Source organism: Cervus canadensis, chromosome X (assembly GCF_019320065.1).
Source record: "Cervus canadensis isolate Bull #8, Minnesota chromosome X, ASM1932006v1, whole genome shotgun sequence".
NCBI lineage: Eukaryota > Metazoa > Chordata > Mammalia > Artiodactyla > Cervidae > Cervus > Cervus canadensis.
Window position 1 is genome coordinate 30,874,127 of NC_057419.1, and position 23,725 is coordinate 30,897,851.

At 35.5% G+C, this 23,725-nt stretch overlaps 1 protein-coding gene across 5 annotated transcripts in view; it reads right to left on the minus strand.

Annotated features, from left to right (window-relative positions):
• Positions 1-1,279: 1,279 nt before the first annotated feature.
• GPR174 (G protein-coupled receptor 174) overlaps positions 1,280-23,725 on the minus strand; it is a 39,106-nt gene continuing 16,660 nt past the window's right edge. For 2 of the 5 annotated variants that reach the window (XM_043459451.1, XM_043459446.1), the window contains one exon: positions 1,280-6,575. In XM_043459451.1, the coding sequence (XP_043315386.1) occupies positions 5,028-6,029 (1,002 nt within the window). In that variant the 5' untranslated portion in view covers positions 6,030-6,575 and the 3' untranslated portion in view covers positions 1,280-5,027. Of the gene's footprint in view, positions 6,576-13,826; positions 13,958-17,401; positions 17,444-23,725 lie in introns of all 5 variants that reach the window. The other 3 variants (XM_043459448.1, XM_043459447.1, XM_043459450.1) reach the window with 3 other exon arrangements.

Below are 23,725 nucleotides of genomic sequence, written 5' to 3' on the forward strand. Positions count from 1 at the left end.
TTGTTAAGTAAGGACATATTTATAACATCTTATTAATAACTTTCTGACTATTTTGTGTTTCCATTGTTTTGTTTTCTCACTGTCTCTACATACTTTCATAAATTGGTTAGTTTCCATGGTGGTATTCTTTGTTTCCGCTTTCTTTGTCTTTTGTAGATCTATTCTAGGTTTCTGAGTAGTCCATTCTCAGTTAATAGAAACTTATATTTGGATGCCTATAAAAGCTCCACCCTTTTACTCTTCTTTTTCATATAATTGATGTTACAATTTACTTCTTCTTATGCCATGTATTTGCTTATAATACAATTTATTGTAGCTATAGTTATTTTTTCTACTCACTTCCTTTTTTTACTATAATTGAGCAATTAATACAACATCCTAATATAGAGTTATGGTTTTCTGAATCTGACTTTCATCTTTACCAGTGTGTCATGTACTTTCACAGGTTTTCCCACCACTGGTTAGTGTCTTTTCATTTCAGCTTGAAGAATTTTCAACATTTCTTGCAAGGCATGTCTAGTGGTGGTGAACTCCCTCAGCAATTTACTGTCCAGGGAAACATTTATTTCTTCCTCTTATCTGAAAGATACCATTGCCAGATAAAGTTTTCTTGGTTGGTAATTTCTATCTTTCAACATTTTGGATATATCATTCCACTCACCCCTGACCTTAGAGTTTCTGCTGATACTCCAGTATCTTCTTTTTTGCAGGAACTTCAGAAGCAAAACTGAGAGGAAGATACTGGGGTGAGAGTGATAGGCCTAATTACAGCCCACCCCCATGAAGGAGCAGTTGCTCTGATATTTCTTGAAGATATCCAAGAAGGCAAATTTAAGCCCTTAATTAAGGGCTATGCCTACAGATGAATAAGAAAATTTTTCAGTAAGGAGTTAGATGAAGAGAACCTAGCCAACAAAACGTAGAGGAAATGTGGTCTTGGAAAAATCAAGTGAGTGGTTAAGAGTGAGGAAATACTGCTGAAAAAATGGTCTGTGTTCAAGAAAGTTACAGCTCACCTCCCACCCCTCAAACACACAGCATATCCTTTAATTGTTGAGAAATAAATAAGCTGAAAGAGCCACACTTACTTGAGAATTCATCTTTTATTTTTTTTCCCCTCAAAATATGGTACAGTGAAGGCAGTGGGATCACTTCTGAATTGGCTTCAGGAAGGCACATAGGAGGAATGCACTTTATTTGAGGACATTTAAAGTGTGGGCAAGTCCTATATTTAAATCCCATTATGTTCTTGAAGTCTACCAAAACATCAGAAATTTCTTCTTAGGAAATCCTTTACCACTTTCTAGGAAATTTTTTCTGCAGCAGTCAAAATGTGTAATTTGTAACAACTTTGTTATTTCAGAAGACACTTGGACCTCCTGAAAGCACTAGGAATATAGTGAGATGAGAGAGTTGCTAAAGTGGAAGAAAGATAACTAGGATGAGAGGAGAGCCAGAGACAATTTTCCTGACTTCACTTTTTGTTTTATTTCATTATGTTTATGGAAATATGTTTTGGTAAGAGCAGAAGGATACAGTGAATGATAGCTTTTCCTCTGCTAAACTATAAGGAAAATCAAAATATTGGGTCTTAAAAATTCTTAACACTAAATAGAGAACATTCCTTCTTTCCCCTCATCTCCTTTTCTTCCCAAAAGACTATCCTCTAACAGGTACAAGTATTTAAGTCATTAGAATAACTTGGTCAACAAGTGAGAATGGGGAATAATCTTAGCAGAGCGTGGATAGTAACGATTCTGTTTATGGGAAAAGTGGAGGGCACGTGTAAGGTAGGTTGGGGAAGTGGTTTTTCTTTCCATTTGATAATAGCATGCAACACTCCAGAGAGAAAGGGAGAGTAGAGCCTCAGAGAACTTAATATCCATGTAGGTGAGAACACTGACAGAGATTCTCAATTACATCAGTTTGCTGAAAAACTGGCTATATATACATGGAATTCTGGAGACAGAATTTTTTATGCAAATACAAAGATCATCTTTATTATGAAAATGTGTATTATAAATTATAAATATAAATACATTACAAAGGAACATTTTCACAGTGTATTGGGAATAAAAACAAAAAGATGACATAAAAATGAAGTTGCACAAGAGTTCTACTTATGCATCCTTTCAGACCAACATAGTTTGTTCTGTTGTCCATAGGGCAGATGGCTCCTTTTCATGGAATTGCAGGTTAATAGAATTGGTTGCTTAACCAAGTGACAATGAAAATGTATACATCATTTGGATATAATAATAATAGCAATAATGAGAATAATAATAACATGGAAATCACTCCAATCAGTCCCAGCTGCCTTGGGGGAGGCTATACTGGCCTTAGAATAGTATGCCTGGAGCAAAGCTGGACCAGAAAAATTACTGAGGACTCTAGAGTCTACATGCCTGGTTGCCTCTAAACCTTACTCTGGCTTGTGAATGTAGCCTGATAGTTGCCACTTAAAAGTAAAAGATAACTTGTATCTGTTTGCTCTGGCCTAAACTTAGTATAGGCCAGGTATTAGTATAATAAATACCCCATCATGGTAAGCAAAGTAGGTGTTTACTTACCATATGTAATCTGAAAGGCACTGTTGTTAAGACCCACTTTCTTCAAAATATTGTTCTTTCTAGTCTGTTTTGGTGTTTTTGATCACTTCATTGAAACAAAATATTTACACTTTGAGATAAAATTCATCCCTAAGGCCTAGAATTCAGATATTCCTAGGCAAATTAATATTAATCTAACATTAGTCCTTAGTACCTTAGTGTGAATAGACTGATCAGTTACTGACTAGAACAAGGGAATAGAAGGCAAAGCATATTCATGGGGAAAGGGGGTTAATAAAGTAAATCACAACATCGAATACAAACTTAGATGGGCAAACCTAAAGAGAAGGGGTGGTTCTTAGCTAAGCAGCATAAGAATACTGGACACTTGTTCTCTCTGTACTTTTCTCAAATGATATAAATAATTTTCAAGGACTCCTGGACTGCTTAATAAATGGGCTCTAACCTCAACATTTCCTCTAAGAACTTCAGTAATATCCTGGAAAACTTTTTCCTCTTTAAGATAACAGGTATGCTTAAAGTGAAATTAATACATTAATGAAATTAAATCAGAGGTCTCCCCCAAATGACCCTAAAAGTGTAGTTCATAATAATATAGAAACTAGTAAACATATATAGACAAGTTTCTCATTACAAGTACCCACAAAATTATTACTTCTGATCCCATCACAACACTAAATTATGGTCAAACCAAATCACTTTAAAGCAAATAGACTAGACATAGTTACAGTTACTCATTTTAAAACACAATTTAACATTCTTTCAGAGCTCATTTAGCACATCAAAATATGTACCTTACAATGAACAGTTAGGAGATAGATACATACACTATTGCTAGCAGTACAAAGTCAGTCTTCTAACAGGATAATATTTTAATAACTAAGTACAAGCAAATCAACACTTGTCTAGAGAAAACATTAGAAAATTTTCCGTTCATCTAAGATATTAGAATTCTCTTTTATTTCACTAATCACCCCAAACATATCAATATCATAACTGTGTGTCTAAAATAACTCCTTTCCTGTAAATATGATGGAGCTCTTCTTTGATTTTCACGTTCCTTCCAGGCCAAAATTATCTGTGTGTTATATACTGCACAGATTTTAATTAAAGCATGTTTTAAAAGTTAGAGCTGTTTGCCAAAATATTTTTCAGAGTATTCTAATATTTAAGACCCCAGGTTTAATCGCTACTCATATTCTGGGTCTGTTTCTTGCATACTAGTTCTAAACAGGTATTAGTAGGCAAGGCGTTTTAATAGGTGCCCAATGTCACTAAAATTAATCTTTTGCACTTTTCTCAACAGGGCAAAAATTGACTTTCCCAGCTGCCTTGGAAGAGGCTGCACTGGCCTTAAAATAGTATGACTGGAGCAAAGCTGGACTAAAAAAATTACTGAGGACTCTAGAGTCTACATGCCTGTCTGCCTCCAGACCTTACTCTGGCTTGTGAATGTAGCCTGATAGTTGCCACTTAAAAGTAAAAAATAACTTGTATCTTTTTGCTCTGGCTTAAACTTAGTGCATTGCTTCTTGTATAGGCTCAGAAAGTGCAGTAACCTCTCAGGTACCTCAATGTCACTCTAGAAGCATGGTAGACACTTTCTTTATTTGAAAGATATATATAGGTGCTGTCTGGAAATAGTTTAAGAGAATCAGAACTGTGATTATCATGTATCTGCTTTTTCCTGGACCATTAATGACAATGTGGGTCACATTATATGAATTTTGACAAGCTACCTGTCCTGGATAGATTAAATATGTCAATATACAGTCATAGAGAGTATGTGAATTAGTTTCTTGTTTTTATTTTAAATATATCAGAGGCCTGAGTTCAGATTTTCATTCTGTTAATAGATGTGATAGATGATTTTTCATACTGATACTTAAATGTAGGAAATAGCTATTTGAGTCTTCAAACTCAGGAGTATAATCACATATAGGAGATAAAAAAGGTCTGTGCTTATAACACTGTTTCACAAAATAGTATATTGTCTATCTTACTTAATTAAAGACAACTAAAATATGATATTGGGATATAAACTGTGATTACTAGTATAAATAGACAACTACATTATTTCTAAATATAAAGAAATCCAGTGTCCATTGTAACAAAACCAAGTGCTTATAATAAGTTCAAGCTAATAGTCTCTCTGTGTCTTAGGTTCACAGATAAAACTGACTTCTGCTGAAAGCATGTGCATATAGTATGTCACTGAAATTTTAGAGCTTAAATCTTAAAGACTTGATGACAGATTACTACATGGACACCTCAACATCAATGATAGTGGAATATAATGCTCTAAATAGATTGTGTTATGATGACGTGAAATCTTTATATAGGTAAGATAGAGCATAACTGAAAAGCTTCGAGTGCTTGCTGTGATTACTTCCCAGTAGCTTGGAGTATTGCAAATATGTTCTAATATACTTCAGTCCACATCCATATTTTTTTAATTTAATATAATTCAGTTGACAAGATAGATGTGGTATTGTTGCTCACAAGTGATTTTTCATGGAGTTTTATGTTATCATGCAAATCTTGTCTTGAAAGCCGTCTTCTGAACTCATCAGTGGTAAAATAATATATGATTGGGTCAAGGCAGGAATTCAGACTGGCAAGACACAAGGCAACAGAATGAAATATTAGAATCACCCTTCTGGCTAGGCAGCTTTTAATTTCATTGGACTTGACCAGGAAATCTAAAGGAAAACTGAAGTGATAAGGTGCAAAGCAAATTAGGAAAACTCCTGCACAGGTTAGAATCATCTTCAAGGCTTTCTTTTTCTCTCCAAGGTCTTGTGCAACAGGATATTTATCTTGCAGTGATAAAACTGTCTTCCAGGTGCAAAACAGGACAATCAGAAGAGGAGTGATAAACCCAATCAACTCGCCAATGGTCATCATGACAACAGACTGAGCTAGATTGACATTTCTGGTAGGAAGATCCACAAAGCATTTGGTTGTGTGGTTAGAGGTGTCATCATTGCTTCTGAGGAGAGGAAATAGCAGACAGGCAAGGCAGATTATCAACCAGCCAGAAATGCTGATGTATAGGTCATACTTTTGTTTACAGTCATGGAAGCGAAAGGGGTACAGGAGAAACCAAAATCTTCGCACACTGATGCAGACCAAGAAGTAGATGCTTGCATACATGTTGACATACTTCAGGTAGAAACAAAACATGCAGAGGCCAAACCCGAATGGCCAGTCATGATTCAAATAGTAAAAGATCCTCAGGGGCAAGGAGAGGACTTGTAGTAAGTCAGCAATGGCCAGGTTTATCATGAATATCACAGCCCGTTTGGTTTCTTTCATATAGCCATAAAATACCCACAAGGCTAATATGTTCCCTATGAGACCTGGCACAAGAATAACAGTGTATGTCACAGCATAGATGAAGTATCGGAAGTCTGTATTGTCTCTACTGATCTCAGCACATGTGTCATTAGCAGTCATGTTTGTTTCTAGAGAAGCTGCCTTTGCTAAATGGTGGTTAAAAATCTAAATTTACAATCTACTACTGCTCTTTCTAAAAGATTGATCATCGATGGGCTGGAGAAACTGAATATAGAATAACCTCCTTTTTATTGCATTGGTCAGAGCTTCTAAACATGATTTGGGGGCTTTTCAAAGAACTATCTGCATGTTTGCTTTGAATTTGTCTACATTAACTACATGGAAGTCTAATGTGCAAGCACAGATGACAAGCTGTTATAATTTCCCCTTCTTGTTACTCAGTTAAAAGGCCTTCTGAGACATCATGACAGTTGATCCTCTCCCATTTGGATCATGAATGTGCTATATAGAAGCTCTTCAAATTCCCATATGATGATAGTCATCTCTTTACTGGTGTTTGGCAGGTTGTTTTTCTCTTTTTTTGGCTCACATAGAAGAAAGGTTTCCTCTAGTACTCAGTGTGCCTAAAACTCTTCAGAGATGATTGACTTGGATGAGTCAGCTTCCTGGGACTTTCTCAGTTATATGTTGAAAACAAAGTCAGAACTGCAAATGAAGAAAAAAAGTAAGCCAATTATTGTCTTGCAAAAATAAAAAAATTAAAAATATTTAATTAAAAATAATTTAATTTTTAAAATTTAATTAAAATAAAATTTAATTTAAAAAATCTTGTTTTTGCAAAAAACAAAAAAAGCTTATGTGTAGAAAAATCCATTACCTTTAATGGAAAGTTCTGACATGAGTAAGGGTGATAGATAGAAGTTCCATAAGGCACTTTAGAATCACAAGAGAGTATAGCTAGAAGGAATCTGAGAGGTAATCTAGCTCCTTACTACTCAAAATATGATCCATGAATCAGCATTGCTTAAGAGTTTATTAGAAAAGCAGAAGAATCTCAAGTCCCACTTGGGACATGCTGCATAACAATCAGCAATTTAAGAAGAACCACAAGCGATTCTTAGGCATGTTAACATTTGAGAGGCTCTGATGTAGACCACAGAAATGCTGGGCTGGAAGAAGCACAAGTTGGAATCAAGATTGCCGGGAGAAATATCAATAACCTCAGATATGCAGATGACACCACCCTTATGGCAGAAAGTGAAGAGGAACTAAAAAGCCTCTTGATGAAAGTGAAATAGGAGAGTGAAAAAGTTGGTTTAAAGCTTAACATTCAGAAAACTAAGATCATGGCATCTGGTTCCATCACCTCATGGCAAATAGATGGGGAGACAGTGGAAACAGTGGCTGACTTTATTTTTCTGGGCTCCAAAATCACTGCAGATGGTGATTGCAGCCATGAAATTAAAAGACGCTTACTCCTTGGAAGGAAAGTTATGACCAACCTAGATAGCATATTAAAAAGTAAAGACATCACTTTGCCAACTAAGGTCCATCTGGTCAAGGCTATGGTTTTTCCAGTGGTCATGTATGGATGTGAGAGTTGGACTGTGAAGAGAGCTGAGCACCAAAAAATTGATGCTTTTGAACTGTGGTGTTGGATAAGACTCTTGAGAGTCCCTTGGACTGCAAGGAGATCCAACCAGTCCATCCTAAAGGAGATCAGTCCTGGGTGTTTATTGGAACGACTGATGCTGAAGCTGAAACTCCAGTACTTTGGCCACCTGAAGCAAAGAGTTGACTCACTGGAAAAGACCCTGATGCTGGGAGGGATTGGGGGCAGGAGGAGAAGGGGACAACAGAGGATGAGATGACTGGATGGCATCACCGACTCGATGGGCATGAGTTTGAGTAAACTCCGGGAGTTGGTGACGGACAGGGAGGTCTAGCATGCTGTGATTCACGGGGTCGCAAAGAGTGGGACACGACTGAGCGACTGAACTGAACTTATGTAGACCACAAATATCACTAATTGTCAGACACACCTGGGGAAGTTTAAAAAAATATATATATATATTGCTTTCCTTAGACTTCCTGGTGTCTCCCCCAGAAATTCTGAGTCAGTATTTAAGGCTTGGAATTTGTATTTTTAAAAGGTCTCTATATTATTAAGATATAGCCAACCCAGCAATTGTCCTTGAACCATCATTTAGGGGCCACTGATTTGGTTCAAATATTTCCCACATATTTAAAATAAGTGGGCAACTAGCCTCACTTTAAATACTTCCATTAACACATGTTATTAAGACACTTTTCAATTATGCAAGACAACACCAGTACAAAGATTCAAAATTTACAGAAAGTTGACTCAGTTAGGTCCATGACCTTTGTTCTAAAACAAATTTTAGCTTACAGGCCTGAATAGTTACCTCAAGGATGCTGAAATACAGGAGGACTTAACTGAGTTTAAAGATAGGGGGGAAGAACAAAAATGAAATAGGAATTATAAAACATCCTGCTTTGGATTATCAAATCCATGTGGCTTGAAGTAGGCTTGATTCATCCCCTGAAGGAATTATTATTATTATTTTGCCTCAATTTCCTGGTAAGTAGAACAGCACATTTTGTTCAAGATATGGTATATACTTTAATTAAACATCCTGATGAATGATATGAACTAGGCATTCAGATTGATGAGGTTAAATACTTCAGATTTCTCATATAAGGAAATAGAGAGATGGTGTCATAAAACACAGAGAAGCACGACTGTAAGAATAAAAGTTGATGCTAAAAGAGTGGTTAAAATTAGATTGTTTATCCCCCAAACTGAAATATATCTTCAAAATATTTTCACAGGTAGTGACTTTGATTATGTGGCAGGCAAAATTAGGTGGAAGACAAAAAAATCACAAACCCTGGTTTTTCAACCTCCTTTTAACTATTTATGTATAAAAGTCATATGTACATGTATGCTTAATCGTGTCCAACTCTGCAACCCTATGGATTGTATCCCATCAGGCCCCTCTGTCCATGGGATTCTCCAGACAATAATACTGGAGTGGGTTGCCATGCCCTTCTCCAGGGGATCTTCCCAAGACAGAAGTTGAACTTGCATCCCCTGTGTCAAATGCATTGAAGGTGGGTTCTTTACTCACTGAGCCACTGGAGAAGCCCATACATAGAAATCATCACCTGCTAATGTCAATGATTAGAAATCAGAAGTTAAAAAATATATATCCAGTAACCTCTAATGAACATCCACCTTTCCTATCACAGTCAATGGCTTTTAAATCTACATATCAATCCTGAGCAGTAGCTCTCTTCCCAAATATATAACGCCTCTTCTTTTGGACATTTTGTCATCATCTCAGAATTCAACTTATGAAAATGAAGCAATATTTTTATTTATTTAAAATAGGTCTTATTTATACAAAATCTATATCCTTCAAGGATGTGTACAACTGCACTATTTTATACATTTCTAGTGAATGTTTTAGTTTCCGAGATTGACTAAAGAGCAGTCTAATGATACTTACCATCTTAAAATTTTGACAGATTTTTGCTCTTGAAGCTCGTATTTCTGGGAATTGATCCTGGATGAGGACATAAAGATAGGTCCTATTACAGGACCTATAGGTGCTATTATAGACTGTTGTATAATGTCTGCAATAAACATTATATATGTGCTAAAATAAAATGAAATATGGTATATCTTGTGAGATCATGTTGTGTCTTTGATAAAAAAATCTCCTAATGTATTTTCATCTCACTCAGAGAAAAAATAAAAGTTCTTACAACAAACAGCCTATGTCACCTATACAATCTGGCCTCTGGTTACTCTTCTGACCTCACCTTCTATGATTCTCCCCTTTGAACTCTGCTCTAGCAACTTTAACATTCTTGCTGTGAGGTGAACAGACCAATAATAGTTTCATCTCAAAGCATTTGAGTTGGCAGTTTCCTGTGCCTGAAATGCTTTAACTTAGTATATATGTGCTTTACCTCCTTACCTCCTTCAGATCTTTACCCAAGTGGAACATTTTCATGAGGCTTTCTATCCTTATCTTCCTATTTAAAACTGCAGCTCACCTCTAACACTTCCTATCTCCCTTTAGTATTTATTTTACCCATTTCCAGTCATAACTAACATGCTCTTTGATTATTACTTATTTTGTTTTCATATATTTTCCCTACTAGAATGCAAAGTCCAAGAGAACAAGGATTCTTGTATATTTTGTTTATTTGCCTTAAAACAGCACCCAGGACTGTGGAAAACACAAGTGAGTGCTCAGTATTTGTTCAATGAAATACTTTCAGTAAATAAAATCATTTGACTCTAAACATCAATGTATCTTATACAAAAATCATCATCCCTCGAAACTTCAAACCAGTTTTTACTCCTGACTTCTTCATTGCTGTTAAGCTCATCCGTGTTTTCCCAGGTTGCCTCAAAGTCTTGGAGGCATTGACTCATTGTTATTTATTTTCCACTTCCAAACTGGCTCCTAAAGGGAAGATAGTGTACTATGGGGGAAATAACATATGTTTAGGAGTCAGAATTACCTGAGTTTAAATTCTTGCTCTTTTAATTAACAGCTGTGCAACTTTGGGTATATCATTAAACTTCTCCAATTCTTTAATTTCTTGTTAATCATAGTACCTAACTTAGACAGTCAATATGAGAATTGAGCCACCATATATAATTTATTTAGCATAGTGTATAGTACATAAGTGCTTAATAACCAACATTCTTAATTATTACTACTTTCTGCAACTGCATTATTTTTCATAATCATATTATTCTTTAAATTGTATTGTTTTTACTTTAGTTCAGGGGCTTATTACTTAATTTATCTATGTCTTCCTTTATCTTTTTCCTTTAAATGAGATCTTTAAAAATCACTAATGGCTTCCTTTTGCCCAACAAATTACAAAATACATAGTCTGGCAATCAATGGCTTCCTTAAATAGAGTGCCATCAACATTTAAAATTTTGTCTTCCAGTGTTCTCATGTGCCAAGAACTCCAGCCAAACTGAGCTTCATACCATTCAAATTGACCTTTTCTTCCTCAACAAATAGCTTTTGCTCATTCTGTTGCCTCAGCTTGGAATATCTTTTTGTTTGTTTGTTTTGCATAGCAGTCCTACTTATTTATGAAGACCTCTCTCAAATTTTCAGTTCTTCATGGAAACTTTAGTGTTTAACTCAACAATGTTGTCCTAACTCCTTTTAAAATCCCCATTTATACTTCAATTAAAGCATATACTTCTGCTTTTTGGTTAGTAACTCATTTTATTTATGCCTCTGCTCCCCTTTTCACCCCACTCTACCACAAGGCCAGAAAATTCTTGAAGTCTGGGGTTTAGTCTTATGTACTTCTATATCCTCTGGAACACTTAGAACTATGTCTTGAATGTATAGGCTTCACCCAATATTTATTAAACAAATAGTTATTCAGCATTTATCATTTGCCAGGCAATGTGCTTGCTACTTTCACTTTTGAAAATCTTCAAAGTCAAATAGTTTACAATATTTTCAGGAAACCTGTCCAGCAACTGTATCTAAGAACTGACTACAATTCAGTAAGCAAATACTTTTAGAAAGACCTGGTTAATTCTTCTAGAGAGAATGTTCCATCAGAATTTTTATTTTAGAAAGAAGTGTTCTGTATACATATCATATCTAGTCATGTTCCCAACTTCCCTTATCTCTGGCATCTATGACTCCCCAATAGGCCAGATACATGAAGGGAGGAAATATCTTTGTGTGGACAGACAAAGCAGTTATCTATAGTTATTATTCTACCGGGAAGTTTCACTTAGCCAAGTCTAAATGTTTCTTTTGAGATCTTAAGCACAGTTCCTCTTCAGCAGATTGTGCATCTTGTTCCTCTGCTCCGAGTAGTGCACTTTTAATTACTTGGAGAAAGAGGAAATGTCATCACTCAATTTCACGTCACCAGTGATAATGCCCAGTCATGCTGCTTTTTGTCAGATATCCTAGTTCACAATCACTTCTCATCCTAGAGAACAGGGGACTGCAGAAGGTGTTGAAATCTGTACTGATAATTAAAACTTAATTTAGCCACTATCCACTTTCTTGTTTCTACCATTCATTAAAAAATTTAGTTTTTTATTACACAGCTCTCATGCCTTAGGGTCTTGCTCTTATCCACATGATTTATAGGTGTCTATGTTTAGTCTTTCCTTTTGTCTTAAGCAAAATTTCTCAAAATATGGTCCCTAGGCAAACATGGCATACATAACTTCTATTTAAAATACAAGTAACCATTTTACAAAGTTCAATTCTACACATTACATTTAAAATATTTTCAGTTTTATAGAAGTGATGAGAAGATCACAAGCTGTTATGGTGGGGAAACTGTACGCATTTCCTGTTCTCAGTGCTGACAGGGCTGTGGGGATTTTCTTCAGCTCTTTTGAATGTTCACTTTGTGTCTCAGACCAGACATGAGCATTTGGGCAAGAAGGTTTTTTTTTTTTTTTAAGTGAAGTTATAAGCTTCCAAGCTTCCATAAAATAAACTAAGGTCCAAGATAATCAAGTCTTTCTGGCCCCCTTTTTTTTGCAGCTCTTTCCTGCAATTTTCTGTTTGAGAGTGTATCCAAACAAAACATCCAATGCTTCACATGATTAATAGTCTGTGAAAGTGGAGGAGTAAACAAATCTTATGAGTTCTAGTAAAAAAGGCAAGCATGAAGTGGAAAATTAAACCAGTCTCCAGGACCTCATTTCCAGGGTTGGCCTTGCTTTGAGATGTAGGTAACTATCTACTGTGATGTAAATTCATGAATTTTCAAAACTCCTTCCTTTAAGAAAGATTAAAGAAAAAGTCCTTTCCCATTTGCTGGCTGGAGTCCAAACTCCTTTTTTTAAGAATAAGCCTTTTGCCTTATACAGAGAGTTTTGGCTTGGGATATCAGCCTCCCACCTTTAAAGAGTCCTGTAATTTAAAACCTAGTAACTTTTCTTAAGGAATGTCACTACCTTATACAAACTCAGAATTTTTGGATCATGTTGTAATAGACCTCAGAACTTTTGCATCCTTTGCCTTTCTGCTCAGTGTATCTGATGTTTCTAGTCTTGGTACTTAGTAATTTCCATTTTCCACCATTACTTGTGTTTTACTTGTAATTTGGAGCCGTTTCTCCACACTATATTATTCAAAGTGTATAGCATTTTGTTTATTAAAAGGAAAGCAAATGTGGAAGTTTCTCAGAAGACACTGGGGTCTTCAGAAACTTCATAAAGGATCCTGATGGAAAATTATTTAGAATTAAATTTTAAATACTAAAGTGCAAATGGCAAAAAGGAATTAGTTACCCCATTAGTAAAAAGCCATAAAAAGTACTCATAGAGACTTCAGTAACTACTCTGAAAAATTACCAGGGAACATTTGATATCTCAAGAACAAGGCAATTAATCTGACAAAGGGCAATCTTAATTTTGAATTTTAAATGGCAGATAATGTATACTGTCCAAGAAGTGACCACATACCAGGAACCATTACTGTGGTCCTACACTTCTTTCAGCAGCAACAAACTGAGTCTTCTGGAAACTCTTGGCGGTTAAAGATATCTTTCTAATTACTGACACTGAAGTGTCACTGAAAAAGAAGATTATTGGATTCCTTGATTAATTTTCTAACAGTGACAGGAATGCTATGACAGGCACATGTCCCTTGGCTTTAGATGGAAGCAGAAAGAGTGGCACATAACTGCTAATGCATCTTCTTTCCATATTCTTCTTTTATAAGCTACCACATTTGAGAAAAGAGTTATGAATATAAAATGTTAGTAGAGTAGATATATGTTTCTTTGGCTATGTCAAGGAGGATTATGGGGGTGTTAAGTGGGGCAAGTCCCAGACTAAACTCATAGACTCTTGAGTCAAATCTATCTACTCATGATCTAAGAACAAGGTAATGACATATTTACCTGGAGGTCACTCTAGCCCAAATCTGGAATAAGGATGCCCCAGGTATGAAATATCAAACATCAAATTATTCTGTAGGTCCTCACCAGAACTGTTGTCATATATGTTGGAGATGGCATCACATATATGTTGACTGAAAAGAGATAGTGAAAATTGAATGATATAGGACCTTTCACATGACACTCTTTTCATTCTACACCAGTCTTTAAAGTACTAAATTCACAAATATCCAGACATTTTACTCTTCTCTAAGACAGGGCTGAGGTGTCCTAGAAGGATCACAGACTCCATCTGAAGTTAAGCCTAGGATTATGTCAGCCCCTGGAGCTTGATGCATGGCCAATAGTTGACTGGAATTTTGTATATTTGTTTTCACTGCATAATACTCTGTTAGTAAATAAGGTAATTTTTCAGTGAGTGGCAATATTTGTAAGATTGGTATATAATGAAGAACAAGTCAGTGTCCTTCATTAATCTTGTTCTTTGGCTTTAAAAGCAGATCTACGTCATTCACTGTTTTTTAGCAGTCTGTAGTACGAGTTGAAAAGCTGGAGCCTATTATACAGAGTGAAGTAAGCCAGAAAGAAAAACACCAATACAGTATACTAACACATATATATGGAATTTAGAAAGATGGTAATGATAACCTTGTATGAAAGACAGCAAAAGAGACACAGATGTATAGAACAGTCTTTTGGACTCTGTGGGAGAGGGTGAGGGCAGGATGCTTTGGGAGAATGGCATTGAGACATGTAAATTACCATATGTGAATCGAATCGCCAGTCCAGGTTCGATGCATGATACAGGGTGCTTGGGGCTGGTACACTGGGAAGACCCAGAGAGATGGGATGGGGAGGGAAGTGGGAGGGAGGTTTAGGATGGGGAGCACATGTATACCCATGGAAGATTCATGTCAATGTATGGCAAAATCAATACAATGTTGTAAAGTAAAAAATACATAAATAAATAATTTTAAAACGAGAAAGCATAAAAAAAGAAACCCCGAAAATCCCTTCTTCCAAAGTCTTTTGCAGATGTTTTTACAGAAAGAGAATGAGATTCTATTCTGTCTTGACTCAAAACATAGTGTTCATACCTAAAATGAATAGGTAAGTAAATAAAGAATACCCACCAGAAACTGCAAACTCTTTGTACCTTTCTAGCATAGTATCAGTAGCACTTAGCAATATTTCAGGAGGAACAAACATTCATATTTTATCTCTGTTTACAACATTTTAGGGTGAGCAATAGCCCACCTTCCTTTTTATTATGTTAAATAGCATACTTTTCTTATTTTAGACAAACATATTTCTACAGATATCTTTGTCAGATACAGGATAAAGCAAATCATGAACTTATGTAAAATCTTTCAAATATTCACACTTTGATGGTTTAAAATGTCTGACATTCAAAACTATTTTGCCTCTTTAGCATGATCTCTTATTATACTCTTCCAAATGCCTTAGGCTTCCACCATGCCAGGCTGACCTTGAATATATTGTGTACCTTTTAATCTCTCTCTCTCTTTCTTTTAATTTAGTCTGAAAGTTTTTAAGGTCAAGTCTCCTATCCTCACTTTTCCACTTTGATAAAAAAAAAAAATCTTGGTAGAAAGGAAAATTTTGATAATTTCATTTCTACCTCCAAGACTCTGAGTCATTCAGATTGTAATTAGCTCTCCTTCCCAGGTGGCACTAGTGGTAAAGAACACTCCTGCCAATGCAGGAGACATAGGAGGCTGGAGTTCGACCCCATCTCTGGACTGGGAAGATTCCCTGGAGTAGCAAATGGCAACTCACTCCAGTATTCTTGCCTGGAGAATCCCATGGACAGAGGAGCCTGGTGGGCTACAGTCCATAGGGTCAGAGTTGGACATGACTGAAGCGACTTAGCATGCATACAAACCTTCCTTTTGCTTGTACTTCTATTATAGTCTGATGGGACCTGAATAATAGTATAGTTAGTTTTCTATATAACTGTTAAATTGTAAGCTTTTTGAGAACAGGAACTCTGTCCTAATTAATCATCTATATATCTCTCACAACACTTCGGTCAGTTCAGTCACTCAGTCATGTCTGACTCTTTGCAACCCCATGGACTGCAGCATGCCAGGCTTCCCTGTCATCACCAACTCCCGGAACTTGCTCAAACTCATGTTCATCGAGTCAGCGATGCCATCCAACCATCTTATCCTCTGTCGCCCCCTTCTCCTCCTGCCTATAGCATTTCTCAGCATCAGGGTCTTTTCAAACAAGTCAATTCTTCACATAAGGTGGCCAAAGTATTGGCGTTTCAGCTTCAGCAGCAGTCCTTCCAATGAATATTCATGACTGATTTCCTTTAGGATTGACTGGTTTGATCTCCTTGCAGTCCAAGGGACTTTCAAGAGTCTTCTCCAATACCACAGTTCAAAAACATCAATTCTTTGGCACTCAGCTTTCTTTATGGGCCAACTCTCACAACACTTAGACCAGCACTAAATGCTCATTGGCAGATCTTTAATAGATGCCTACTAAATTTGAATACAAATTCCCCTGAATGGCTATAGGATATTTTTTTCCAATTATCCAGTTTTGTATAATTTTTGAAGTATATGTCACTTAAAGGCTCTTGAAATTATGAAATCTAAAAACATATTTGGTGATTTCCAGCTATTGTTTTAATAATTGATATTGGCTATTGCAAAGCATTTGAAGATTACCAAACCTCCTTTTAAATAATTTCTGTTTTTTATTTACTGAGGATCACATCTGAAATTTTTAATAGCAGGAAAATTTGCTCTTCCTTCTTAATCATCTCTCAATGGATAAAATAAGTGCTCTGGATGCCATACCATTGAACTGATTATGATTTCATCCACAGTTTCCTCAAAACAATCAAATATATTCATATAAGTGTTTGGAAATCAAATTGAATAAATTTCAAAAACAATCAAAAAGAAAATCCCTCCTTCATGGCTACAGTGACCCCAGTAATCCTCCATGCTCACTTAACATTTAAAAAGTAATTCAGCTACAATGTTACCATATTTACCAGCAAGCTCTGAACTAAAGCAGAATTGTTGTTGTTATGTAGTCACTAAGTCACATTTGACTCTTTTGCTAACCCATGGACTGTAGCCCGCCAGGCTCCTCTTTCCATGGGATTTCCCAGACAAGAATATTAGAGTTTGATTGCCATTCCCTTTTCCAGGGGATCTTCCTGATCCAGGGATTGAAAGCACATCTCCTGCATTCGCAGGCAGATTCTTTACTATGGAGCCACAAGGGAAGCCCTGAGGCAGAATACAGAACTCAAAACAAACTTATTGCCTTTTTAAAAAAATCTTAACTTTCAGTATACATTTAAACAGCCAAATTGTATTACAATTAAAAGAAGTGCAAATAAAAGCAAGTCAGGTTTAAAAAGTATTACCCTCCTACCACACACACACACACACACAGACACACACCAAAATGGAAGAGCACACTTCTTTGTGGTAATGTGGTGCTATTTTTATTTTTTTTTAACCACCACCTGCTGCCTTCTTTTGGCAGGAAATGACAACTCCCTCCCCCATCATACCCAGGGGACTTACCATGTACTGAAACTGTGTTGAACAAGCACTTGTTCCCAAAACCTGCAGTTAAGAAAATATTATATTTTTCCCTATTAGATTTACCTGCTGGCTTGCTCACTTTCATTTCTGACATAAGTCAATTGCTTACCTTTCTGTCATTATCTAATCAGAGTACAGCTGAATTTCTGGATACCTATAGACCTAGGGAATTAATTTGGCCTTGAGTGAGTTTAGAAGCAATTTAGGTAGAAGCTTGCTATTTATTTATTTCTTATATCTTTCCCTTAAATGTATCTTATGGAAGGCTAAAGAGAGAAGGTACTTCTAAACCAAAACTGGTGACAGTAAATGAAAGGATTATTTCCAGTGAATGGTATTATTTGCAGTGTTTGGTTGGTTTGAGATGACTCTTTATATCACTGGATTGAAAACTAAGTGACTCGCCACTTCTTGATATTCATTTAAATTTATTCATTTCATTTTCTTCCTGTTTTCTTTGCAACATTTTAACAATTGTTTGTTTCAGTGATTGACTTCAGTGACAGAGAACTGCAAATATGGGAAGTATGATTCTTTTTTCATTTTAAGATGTTCATCAAGTGGTAATGTGCTTCCATCATTAGTTCTATGACTGGCCTTTTATGTAACTGCCCATCAATTATTTCGACAAGACTTCACAGATAGGCTAAGAGGAAGGCTGAAACAAATAGCTAGCAATCCTGAACAGCAAATTTATCTAAAACTGAGACCCTTCTTTTTCCTTGTCCTTCTCAATACTGGGCAGATCATTGATATCATTAATAACTCAAAATTTAAACTTTAAAGTTTTCTTTAATCCCCTTCTTTACTCTGTCCTATTTCTCTTCTCTGCCCCCTGTTTAGACTGCAACTTCCTTCATCTGACCTTCTCTGTCACATTGTTAGTTTTTTCTTATTTCTAGCTCTATCTGATTTTCTTATTACTTTCACAACATCTTCAACTGTGTTATCAACATACCCTACATACCACACACCAATATATTCATCTCTAGTAAATTTTCTTCGCCTGGGAGCATGAATGGTATTCTCCATTTGAACTTAATTATCTGGGAAAAGTCACCCAAGAAATACAATGCAGCATGTGCATGCTTTTACATTTAAGACTTTGGATTCCTTACAGTGGTAATACATTAAAAAAATCAAGTTATCACAAACAACAAAGTGCAACTATATTCAATATCTTATAATAACCTATAATGGAAAATAATTTGAAAACACACACACAGTCATTTTGCTTTACACTAGAAACTAACACAACATTGTAAACCAATTATACTTCAATAAAAATAAAAAAAATAAATACAGGACATCTAGGAACATCCTACAGCTAAAATCGTATTTAATGGTGAAAGACTGAATTCTTTCCTCTTAAGATCGAGAGTAAGTAAATAATGTCTGCTTTCTTTCCTTCTATACAACATTGTACAACTTGCAAATGCAACCAAGCAAGATAAAAGAAAATAATGCATTCAGACTAGAATGGAAGAATCAAAATAATCTTTGTTTTTAAATGACATGATTGTCTATTTAAAAATACAGTAAAAAAAAAACTGCCAGTTAAAAAAATGAATAAAACAAGGTTTCCAGAAAACATGTTAATAAAGATATCCATTTATATTTATGTACTGTTAATGAACAGTTGGACATTGAAACTTAGAAAAAATAATGTTTATAGTACCATCAAATTATGAAAGACTTAGAAATATATCTGGCAAGTGATGTGAAAAAAAGCTGTACACTAATATTTACAAAATGTTGCTGAGAAATTAAAATGCTTAAGTAGGTGGGACAATATATTTCAAAACAAATTTATCAGTAAGCAAGCAGCCAACTGAATTTGTCTTTCCTAGGCAGTCACTTTGAAAGGTTATATGCTTATTCCAATTACATTCCTATTGCTCAGGAAAATTTTGGAACTCTCCTTTAGAATTACACTCAGAGTCTGCCCCACATACTTGAGAATAATCCCTGTGGTGAAAAGTTTTTGTCTTTTAATGGTAGTTGAATTTTGGAAACAGTTAAAAGTTATTCAGAAATAAGTCTGAAGAATGAAGTTTAAGGATCAAGTTAAAAATGCCTTTTTTGGCCAAAAACAAGATATGATGAGAAATGATCACAGTGTATTAAGACTCAGCTTTCTTAATTAGCTCAACTCTATCTCAAAGATAATTTCAAATAAAAAGTTATAAGACTATTTGGTGAAACATAGCATCACTATTATAAGCATATAGCTTTGAAAAATGAAGATCTGAGGGTGATATTCATTAAAAATATAAATAATGATATATTTCCTTAAATTAATAATAGCAAAGGTAACTTAGTGAAATGAAAATAATAGATTGAGAGTGAGAAAACAACAGTTCTTGTTTCACTTCTGCCATTGAATATCTGTGTGAACATGAGCAAGTCAATTTATCTTGGCCTCCATTTTTTTCTTTGAAATATGTAGGTTAAGCCAAATAATGTTTAACTGCACTTCTAGTTCTAGTATTTTGTCCTTTTAGTTCTGAATTTTATTTTATTATTATTATTATTTTTGGCTGCACCACATGGCTTTTGGGATCTTAGTTCCCTGAAAAGGGCTTGAACCCATGCTTGTTGCATTGGAAGCACAGTGTCCTAACCAGTGGACCACCAGAGAATTTCCTTACTTCTGGGTTTTATATAGCTCTGGCATTCTATGCCATATATATATTTTTTCATGTTAGTGTCAGTCATATCACTCAGTCATGTCTGACTCTTAGTGACCCCATGGACTGTAGCCTCCCAGCCTCCTCTGTCCATGGGATTCTCCAGGCCAGAATATTGGAGTCAATATCCATTCCCTTCTCCAAGGGATCTTCCCAACCCAGGGATTGAACCCATGTTTCCTGCATTGCAGGCAGATTCTTTACCATCTGAGACACCAGGGAAGCCCAGGAATACTGGAGTGGGTAGCCTATCCCTTCTACAGCAGATCTTCCCAATCCAGGAATCGAACTGGGATCTCCTGCATTGCAGGCAGATTCTTTACCGGCTGAGTTGTGTTTTCATGTGCATGTATATATAATTATGCCACAATATGTAAATATTCTAGAAATAATGAGGCATCATTTGTAGTTGACAAGAAAATGGACTCTGGAGCCAGTCTTCATGTTTTCAAACTGAGGCTCTGCAACTGACTAGCTGTTGAATTTGGGCAAGTAACACAAACATTTCTACATCTCAATTGCCTCATCTGTAAAATGAAATGATAACAGTGCCTTTCTCTATGGGTATGAGGAGTTGATATTTCTAAGATTCTATACCAAGTGCTATATAAATATATTAAATAAAATGAACAAATTCTTAGCATTATACAGTGTAAAATAATTATAAATATGCATAAATGTGTGGCCAAAGACTGAATGCTAGCTAATTTCTCCAGGAGGAAATCATTTAAACAAATTACATAAATTACAAGTTGCATACCTATTAATACAAATTGCAAACTACATACCTATTAATACAAAGAATTTATTGTTATTTGTCTTGTTTAGCTTTTTGTTTGTTTGTTTGCTAATTGTAGTAGTTGAGTATTTTCTTTTTCTCTCTTAAGCCTGAGGTTGTATCTTAATTATGGACTTTTATGGTTATTAAGAAGTGAAAATGCATTTGAATTATCCATAGTTAATTTGAATTTTATATCATGACTGGAATTCAGGCTAAACCAGCACTTTCATTTTTAATACATCTGATGGAAGTATGGTCCGTTAATTGAGCCAACAGATATTTATTTCACAAAAGACAATAGAAATATATCAGTAGCTGTGTAACCTACTTAACCTATCACTAGTCACTGATTTATGACTGTTACGAACATTATACATTTTGGACAGTTGCCTAAATTTTTCTCTTTGTCTTACTGAGCTCTCCAGTTATACTCATCACCTCAGGGGAAAAGTCTCAAGTAATCTTGAGAAGAGGCTCTTCCCCCTTTTTTTTTTTTTGTCATTTTATTTTTTTGTTTGTTTTTGTTTTGTTTTTTTTTTTTATTTTATTTATTTTTTTTTTTTTTCCAGTGGGTTTTGTCATACATTGATAGGAAGGATGGAGTGGCTTCAGGCTGGCTTTCACATATCCATAAACCCATACACTAAATACTTAAGTTAGCCATGCACACATTAACATACAAATGATACATTCACTACAAAATATTGCATTATTTATTAAAACACTGACCTCATGGCTAGGAATAAAACTGAAAGTGACCATATTTAGGGGCTTTTTTATCCATGTTTAAGTGATCTATGTAGTCATTTTGCTCATGATTTTTTATTATATAAGTTTCAGGTATATGACGTTATAATCAAACATTTGGATAACTCCAAAATGTTCACCACTACAAGTCTAGTTACCTTCATTCACAATAAAGTTGACCTTCTTCATCCACTTCAACCACTCCCCCAACCTCCTTCCCTTCTTGTAACCATTAATGTTTGCTGTATCTACAAGGTACAAGAATTGAACATAGACCATAGGAGCATGCCTACAAGATCACTTCAGTCGTGTCCAACTCTTTGTGACCTTATGGACTGTAGCCCACCAAGCTCCTCTGTCCACGGGCTTCTCCAGTCAAGAACACTGGAGTGCATTGCCATGTCCTTCTCCAGGGGATCTTCATGACCCAAGGATTGAACCCACATCTCTTATGTCTTTTGCATTGGCAGTCAAGTTCTTTACCACTAGAGCCACCTAGGAAGCCCATATATTTTGGATTTAGTTCAATTCAGTCACCCAATCGTGTCTGACTCTTTGCAACCTCATGGACTGCAGAATGCCAGGCTTCCCTGTCATCACCAACTCCCAGAGCTTGCTCAAACTCATGTCCTTCAAATTGGTGATACCATCCAACCATCTCAACCTCTGTCATCCCCTTTTCCTCCTACCTTCAATCTTTCCCAGCATCAGAGTCTTTTCCGATGAGTCAGTTCTTCGCATCAGGTGGCCAAAGTATTGGAGCTTCAGCTTCAGCATCAGTCCTTCTAATGCATATTCAGGACTGATTGCCTTTAGGATTGACTAGTTTGATCTCCTTGCTATCCAAGGGATTCTCAAGAGTCTTCTCCAACACCACAGTTCAAAAGCATCAATTCTTCAGTGCTCAGCTTTCTTTATGGTCCAACTCTCACATCCATACATGACAGTGAGAAAACCATAGCTTTAACTATATGGATCTTTGTCAGCAAAATATTTTGGATAGTAACCCCTTATCAGATATACTGTTTGAAAATATATTCCCCCATATAGTAGGCTACTTATTTGTTTTGAGGATGGTTTCTTTAGCTGTACAGAAGCTTGTAAGCTTGATGTTCCATTTGTTTACTTTTGCTTTTGTTTCCTTTGCCTTTTGGTTTCAGATCAACAAAAACATTGCTAAGACTGATGTCAATGAGATTACTACCTATGTCTTCTTCTAGGAATTTAATGATTTTAGATCTTATATTCAAATTTTTAATTCATTTAGGATTAATTTTGTATCTTGTGTAAGCTGGTTTCATTTGTTTGCATGTGAAAGTCCAATTTTCCTACCACCATTTATTGAAGAGACTGTCATTTCTCCATTGTCTTGCTCATTTGTTGTGAATTAATTGTCCATATGTCCATACCTGAGCTCTCAGTTCTGTTCCATTGATCTGTGTGGCTGTTTTTATACCAGTACCATACAATTTCAATCACTATAAATTTGTAGTACAGTTTGAAATCAGGGAGCATGATGCCTCCAGTTTTTTTCTTTCTCAAGGTTATTTTGGCTATTCAGAATCTTCTGTTATTTGACACAAATTTTAGTATTAGTTGTTGTAGTTATGTATTGTACTGCACTGTTTTAGTTCTATGAGATATGCCATTGGAATTTCGACAGGCATTTGATTAAAACTGTAAACTGCTTTGGGCAGTATGCACATTTTAACAATATTAATTCCTCCATTCCTTGAGCATAGAATATGTTTTCACTTGTTTGTGTCTTCTTCCACTTCTTTCATCAGTGTTTTATAATTTTCAGTGCATGGATCTTTTAAGTCCTTGGTTAATTTTATTCCTAGTTTTTTTTATGCAATAATAAATGAGATTGTTTTCTTAATTTCTCTTTTTGATAGTCATTAATAGTATATATTAATATATATATTAATATCTATATATTATATAGATATAGAAACACTGCAGATTCCTGTATATTAATTTTGTACCCTGTGACTTTTGTGAATTCACTTATTTCCAAGAATTTTGGGGTGTAGTCTTCAGTGTTTTCTATATACAGTATAATTTCTTCTGAAAATGTTAACA